This window comes from Morone saxatilis, unplaced genomic scaffold (genome assembly GCF_004916995.1).
Source record: "Morone saxatilis isolate NCDOM2014 unplaced genomic scaffold, NCSU_SB_2.0 Contig11, whole genome shotgun sequence".
Taxonomy (NCBI): domain Eukaryota; kingdom Metazoa; phylum Chordata; class Actinopteri; family Moronidae; genus Morone; species Morone saxatilis.
Genome location: NW_023339663.1, coordinates 30,303,658 through 30,311,391, shown reverse-complemented (window position 1 = coordinate 30,311,391; position 7,734 = coordinate 30,303,658). Strand labels below are relative to the sequence as shown.

Here is a 7,734-nt window from a genome sequence, read left to right as displayed (position 1 = left end):
GGATTTCTGCACTTAACAAATGTATTATCTTAGGTAGATATGTAGAAAATGTAAAGTTTTATACCAACACATGACCAGACAGGCATAAATATAAGTTTACACTGTACTGACATTCAGTATATACAAAGTCAAATCATAACTTAATGGTTTGTTTTTTATTTCTTTTTTTGAATTTCTGATCATCATAATCATTACAGTGTTTTTAAATGAGTTATGTCACTTTGCTGGAGTGTAATTAATTAATGTGTGTGTGTGTGTGTGTGTTTGTGTGTTGCATGCATTGGGTTGTGGCCAATAGGTGGAGCAGGTGAGCCAGCTGTCGGCACTGATTGAGGCGGCAGTAGAGTACCACCGACAGTCGTGTGAAATTCTGGAGGAGCTCAGCAAAAAGCTCCAGAAGACGTAAGCAATGTGCTGGCTTCACTTTGCTGCCAGTAATTACTTCACAGGCATGTGACCTGCATGGCATTTTGGAGAAATATTGGAGGCACACTGACATCCTCACTAGGTTTAGTGATTTTAACATACTTTACATTATTTTGCTCTTTTCTCTTCTTATTGAATTTGAGCAAAATCATGAAATGAAACAATCTTAAAAAACATCAACATTGGTCAGTAAAGTTTCAGTTGACACTAGGGATTGAACCGTTCATGGGTCGGGGCATGTATGTATTGTTAGGTTCATTTGAATTAGACTACGAGTATTGGGTGGGAACAAGCCTTGCGTCAATAACTCAGTGAAACTCAGTGTAGAGTGCAGCTGTCGGACAGAGTAGCGTACAGTTAGAGGATCCACCAACATCGTTTGGTCTGCTCTAAGTCAGTATTGTACAGTTGTAGTTATAAATTATCAATAAGCATCACCTTGCTACCTTTTCATTCCAGGATATCCACAGCCAGTAGCCGGCCCAAGAGAGAGTTCAAACCAACGTCCATCAGGAGCAGCATGGAGACCCTGGACAACAGTCAGCACAACGGCCTCTCCTACAGCTCCTCGCTCAAATCCACCGGTACAGCTGCCACATATCTGTCTTTATTTGATCTGTCTTTCTGCTTTCTTTTCTATCAATTTCTCTGTCAGTCCCATCTTCATTATTTGCTTTCAGTTGTAGTGTACACTTTGTTTCTGTTACCCCTTACAGATATCCAGATCAGCCACAAAGTCAATGGGAAAAGTAGGTATTCCTTTTATACAGTGTTCACATGTAATGTTTTCATCCTTTAGGTTGGGTTACAATATGTGTGCTCCCCTCCACCTGGAAATAATGTCTCTCATATCCAGATGTGGCTCGATCACATGTAAACCAACTGTTTCTCCTCCCTCACCAAATGCAGATTACCATGTCAACTGTTTTTAGAACAGTTCCATCTTTGGAAACTGAACTTTTCATCTGTTCCACATTCAGTTCCACACCTGATCTTAGTTTTCTGCAACAAAAGATCACATCTAGACTCAACAACAACAGTTATTTTGATAGTTAAAAAATACTTTAAGTAGAAAAAAGGTAAGTCTGTCTGTTGATAAAGGATCCAGCCTGTCATTTTCAAGCCCCGTACACGATGTGATTATTATACGATACCATGCGATTATTGTATGACACGAGTATGATACGATACAATGTGATTATTATACAATATGATTACGGTACGATTTGATCTACCGCTGTTGTGCTCTCATGTGACAGTTTTGTGATTCATTATATTTATTTTGTTGCTGATGCATTTTTGACTACCTTTTAAAGTGGATTCGGTGCTCACATGTGGTTGAAAAGGAGAATGTGGCAGTATACCGGTCAAAGTCAGAAACAACTACTCTACTTGAAGTACGGAGGGATGCGCTGTAGATTCAAAGGGCACATTCGGGATGATTTCTTCATCATATATACGCAGTGTGTGCATTGTTTAGTGTTGTCTTGTGCTCAACACCATCTCATTTGTCTTTACATCTCACCCAGCTGATCATATATCCTCTGTTCCACTGTCATGGCCTGAGAGCCCCACTACCAATGGCAATATTCACCGTGAGTAACACACACCTCTGAATTCACGTCTGTGTACATCTGTTCTGAAAAGCGTAATTGACAGAAAGTTGAATCTTGTATTAAGAAACAATAACAGCTGGATTCATATGAATCATATATCATACAAGGTACAATGTAATTTATTTTGTCATTATACAACCAAGGTAGCACAATGAAAAGACAGTTGTTACCCATTAATGTAATGTAGTAATTAACACACATAGAACATAACAGATGATTAAGTTAAGTTCTAATTATAATTATACATTAGGGACATAACATTTTTCATCCATGATCTTAGAAACTATAGTTTGACTTAAGGTAAACTTACTATAATTTTCTAGAACTTTCAACTGCATCTCAGGGTCTTTATCTGCAGATGAAGTTTGCTCAGTTTTCATGGAGATGGCTCAGTATTAGTACTCAAGGTCCACTAACAAGCTTTGTTCAGAGCTTTCAACTGCCTCATGGTTTTCATCAGTAGATGGAGTTGCTCAAGAGATGCCACAAACACATCTTTAAAAAGTCTTAGTTAAAATTAATAATAACTTCAAGTCTTTTTTCACCACATCTCACAGTTTGCATCAGCAGATGGATTTGCTCGGTTGTCATGGAGACGGCTCAGTGTAAGAACTGAGTATTAGCAACTGAGCAAACCCCATCCACTCAAGGTCGTTTTCCTACCTTTCTTTTGAACTTTCAACTGTATCTCATTGTCTTAATCAGTTGATGTTTTCTCAGTTTTCATGGAGATGGCTGACAAATGAGCAAACCCCATCCACTCAAGGTCCACTTACTAGCTTTCTTCTGAGCTTTCAACTGTATCTCATGGTCTTCATCCGTCTTAAGGTCCACTTACTTGCTTTTTAATGTCTTTTTAACCACATCTCACGATCTTCACCAGCAGATGGATTTTGTACAGTTGTCAAGGAGATGGCTCAGTATTAATGCTGAGTATTGACTACTGAGCAAACGCCATTGACTCAGGTTGTCTCATTAGTTTTTTGAGACTTTCAACCACATCTCAATCGATTAATGAAAAATGACTTAATAATGTAAGTGATCATTAGTTGCGGCTTTAGTGTAAACTGTACACTTCAGTAACATAGGTAAGGTAGGAAAGAAGCCATTTCTTGTCATTAATTTGCAATCATTTTACAATCTTTTCCTGTGGTGCAGAGTCAGAGGTTTTGGACCAGCCGTGCTGTCGCTCCCTCTACGACTTTGAGCCAGAGAACGAGGGAGAGCTGGGCTTCAAGGAGGGCGACATCATCATCCTCACCAACCAGATAGACGAGAACTGGTACGAGGGCATGATCAATGGCGAGTCCGGCTTTTTTCCCATCAACTATGTGGACGTCATCGTCCCCCTGCCTCAGTGAAGACCGGCACCCCGAGTCCTCTGCGGACTCCCTCCTGCCTCATCACACTCAGCCTCTGTCCTCAGCTCGACTCTGGCCTCACCTGGAAACACACAGGGGCCAGCTCAGCCGAAGCTGAACAAAAATGTCTGTCTTCTGATTTTTAAACCGAGCCAGAGAGGTAGTAGATTTGTCCCAAGCCAACTTAAGATCAAAGTCGCTGTTGTTTTCTCTGTTAATATTTATGAACCTGAAGCCAACTGACCCAACCCAAGCCATTGGGACACTTCCTAATTGGTCTGACCAAGGTGAAACAGTCACCAAACTCCATCCCGTCAGTCCTTCAGATGACGCTGCTCCCTGTTTATTCAAGTTTCTATTGTTGAACTGTCTGCCTGTTTTTGCCCACTTATCACAAACTGAGGCTCCTCAACTCTGCTAGAAGTGGACATCTTGACTGCACTGTTAGTCACTACAAAGAATTTCTATACTTTTATTTGCATTATCGTCACAATAGGAACATTTCAGGATATTTTCAATCCCATTACATTGTCATATAGTTACCCCAAAAATGAAAAAGGCTTTGTATTTGCACCACAAATCCCTTTATATGATTGCCTGAACTGTCATGGATCTCTCACGTCATAGTGATTACATACAAGCTAGCTAAGAAGCTAACATAATCCAAGTAGAAACATGAATCAGGTTGATGTTTAGGAGCTGTTCACCCAAATATTATCAAGACATGCACATAGTTTTGGTTTTATTTGTCCAAGTTTAGACAAGTTTAGTTATTTGTCCAAGTTTTGTCCAGATATTTGTCTGTGAGGTTTTTGGCTTCACCCTAATACAATGGAGGTGAATGAGATTTAATTTGTGGCTCTCACAGGATTAAATAGAAATTAAAAAATTCAAGATGTGGCTAACAAAATATGATTTGTTTTAATTTGGGTGAACTTACCCTTTGATGGCCAGCTTGTATGTTTAAGAAAAACAACATGGCTGCCACAGCCTTGTATTTCCCTGGTTTTGCTTTATATTTTAAAATAATTTTATGTTTTGTTTTATTCTCTAAACACAAGCCTCACTTTTTTGTATGTGGCGCTTTGTGAGGCCTTCAAGTCAAGTCTTGCCAAAGTTCAAGGATAATTCCAGTTTATTTCAGCTTTGTTCTTCTCGTACTTTTGGCCATTATTTGGCATTTATATCAGTAGTTATTACAATGTACTCTGTAAGTTTAGATTGGGAAGCAAAGCACCGCAGCAGACAATATTTAATACCAACAGTGGGACAGGCCTGTACACCAAACAGCAGACAGACAGCGTTAGAAGACATAAAGTTATAATATGTCATAATACACGTGTCATATGCAGTTTGTTGTGGTGTTCTACCCCATAGTAGCCAAATACAAACTGTTTCTGCTTTAGACAAACCTCCAGGTTAAAGAGAGAAAATTACGTGAAAAGGTAAAAAACTGTCTGTTGTGTACATCCATCACTGTTCACAACTTCCTGATTTATCTTTGACCTGCTGACCATGACATAGTCGTGAACACTGTTCTTGTGCAATCAAGAATTGTTATGAATGTCTCAGGCATGCTCACTTTCAGTTTTACCCCCCAAAGACGTTGTTTAGATTACTGCTTCCCAACTCTCATTTATGTGGAAAAAAACCCAAATTATATTTAAAGTTTAGATTATTATTTAAAATCTAATCTTTGAACTTTTCTAATGCGGGATCAGAGTAATCAGTGAACAACTGTTATTGTGATGCATTGAATATGAAATATCCATAAAATATGTCACTGAGTCAGTTTACTCAATGATAGGATAGGGCTCCCTTAAGGAAAAATGTTGGGAATCACTGCATTAGATAATCTGGATAATCTGTCTGCTTGTTTATTCTTTGGGATTGTCTGACTGCTTGTGTTTCTAGCCTGTCAGCCACTTTGCTGAGTACAATGCTCTCAAAACTGATGGAAATGATGGCCAAAATTACTGCTGTTATAAACCAGAATCATCATTTAAAATGTGAAATCAAACCTATGATCGATGTAGGCTTTAGCTCGACGGCGCTCTGCACAAACATTCCATCGCTATTTATTTTAGACACACTTTTATTTTGTGAACATTTCAAGCCACGGCTCTTGAACATCGATCACACCACTAAAAGTCAGCCTCACATTCCACTGGGATAGTGCTAGACAGTATGTGACGTGTGTTACTTGTGTGTTCACGTCGGTCCTACCTGTGTCGTAACTCTGTACCTTCCTGTTGGCGTCCTCTCTTCTCCTGCCTGTTTGCCTGCTGTGCTCTTAAGTGTATCAGAACACGACAATGTTTCGACTGTGAGGATCTCTCTGAATGTCTATCTCTCTCTCTGTTTACATGCTCTGACTTATTGTGACATAATATAAGGACTGTACCGCCCGCTCTGTGTCAAATAGGGATGAATGCCTTGTCACACTGAAATCATATGAAAGTGCTTTTTGAAATGTCTGTATTGCACTGAAGCTTTAGAAACTACCTACTGTACCACATGCGTTTATGGATACGCACCTTTTTTGTTTGTTGATGTTTTTTCCTTTTCTTCGGCATTGCACTTTGTGTTATTCACAACGGGGTTAGAATCACTACCATATCAGATATACGTGAAGCCAAAATGGTAAATACTTAGATTTATATAACCACAGATGTTCTTTGTACTGTGTTATGTTGAATCCACTCTCTCAATTATTGTAACGTAGACTGAAAAAATGGTTGTGTCACATCTTAAATGGGATGAGTCTGTGGAAGTAGATGACCCCTGTTCCAGCTCTCTGGTTAGCTAGCGATAAGCCATAGGATAAGTAAAGGCCTGCAGTTACTGTGTGGTTGTGCTGATAGACCTGTTAATTTAGCGCAAGTCGGTAAAACACCTTGACAGCCTGAGAAGCAGCTGTCTCCTGACAGTGGTTGTTAGTTAAATGCCACCAGACAAAAGGGTGCAAGAGGTCAATCACAGTAAATTCTCTGAGAGGCCTTTATTTCCCTCAACCGCAAAGAAAATCTGACTTTTATTTTAAACTTGATTTCTAATGCCCCACTGTTTTTTAGGTTTATTTGATCATGTTTTAATAAGAGGACTCCCTGTTTTCTGATCTGCTCCTGGCTTTTAACATGCTGTTGATACAAACTCAGCCAGTTCAAATTCATGATACATTTCCACAGCACTAATTCCAACAGATTCTTGTCATACTTACCACTCTGCTGCTCTGATATAAATATGGTTTTCTTTCATTCATTCCAGTTGCTTTACTTTGAGCTTCTTTTTAAAGGTTTTTACATTAAAAGCTTTTACTGTTACTCACAGGACATAGAGTTACAGAATGGGTGCACCTTTAAATTATTCAGTTTAAAGGTCCAGTGTGTAACATTTAGGAGAATCTATTGTCAGAAATTGAATATGATATTCATAAGTATGCACAGAGCATGGAATTTAAAGATCTGTCATATCTGCTGCTAGTAGTAGACACGCTAAAAATTATACTTTTGAGAAAATTGGTTTTACAACATGCAGTTTACTGATGAACAAATGAAAATCAGCAACTGTAGTATCATGTTTCGTTCACAACTGCAGCAACAAAGCATGCTACAGCTCTGATTATCAACAGCAAGAGCAGCCGAGGATCATGGGTGTTGTGGTATTTGGAGCCGTACACCATGCCAAAATGGCAGACAAAACATGAGTGGAGAAAGTGGCCATAATATAAACCTAAAGGATTGTTTCATTGTCTAGCAGATTCTAAAGTTTCTATTGCTTTAAAGAAACATTTGAAATCAGAAAACACGAAAAAATCTGCTATTCCTACGCTTTTAGTTTTAAACATTTGCAGTAAAATGTTGAAACAGTGTTTATGTTAAATGTATTAAAAGTGTGTTTACCAGGGTGGTGAGTATGACTCTGATGTTGTACTGATGGAATTTGTGCTTTTAAAATATAACATTATATTGAATTTACCACATGAGCTATCAGAGTACAGGTAATTCCAGCCAAACGCAATACTAAGCCAGGGACCATTTATTTGCCCACTATTTGAATACTGCCTTTCACTGGTGAATTTGCAGTACTCTATAATATTCTTATGGAAAAAAGTGTGTTTTATCCACAGAGTTACTGAACAGACATAACCCCAGACTTAAAATCACCTTTGTGTCTAATACATACAATACATACTTGACGAACTGCATTCCTAATCCACGTTATTTTTTTTCATCTTTTATCGTATGTGGACCAACTTTATACAAAAAAGAGAGAAAATAAAGAAAATGTATTGGATACTTACTGTTAGCTTGCAGTTGCTTAGGTGTTCA

General features: G+C 38.5%; 1 protein-coding gene across 1 annotated transcript in view; it reads left to right on the top strand.

Annotated features, from left to right (window-relative positions):
• sh3gl3a (SH3-domain GRB2-like 3a) overlaps positions 1 to 7,728 on the top strand; it is a gene marked incomplete in the record, with an annotated part of 43,249 nt that extends 35,521 nt beyond the window's left edge. Inside the window, 5 exon segments of the mRNA XM_035652424.1 lie at positions 299 to 402; positions 886 to 1,010; positions 1,143 to 1,175; positions 1,956 to 2,021; positions 3,201 to 7,728. Coding sequence (XP_035508317.1) covers positions 299 to 402; positions 886 to 1,010; positions 1,143 to 1,175; positions 1,956 to 2,021; positions 3,201 to 3,403 — 531 coding nt within the window.
• Positions 7,729 to 7,734: the final 6 nt, after the last annotated feature.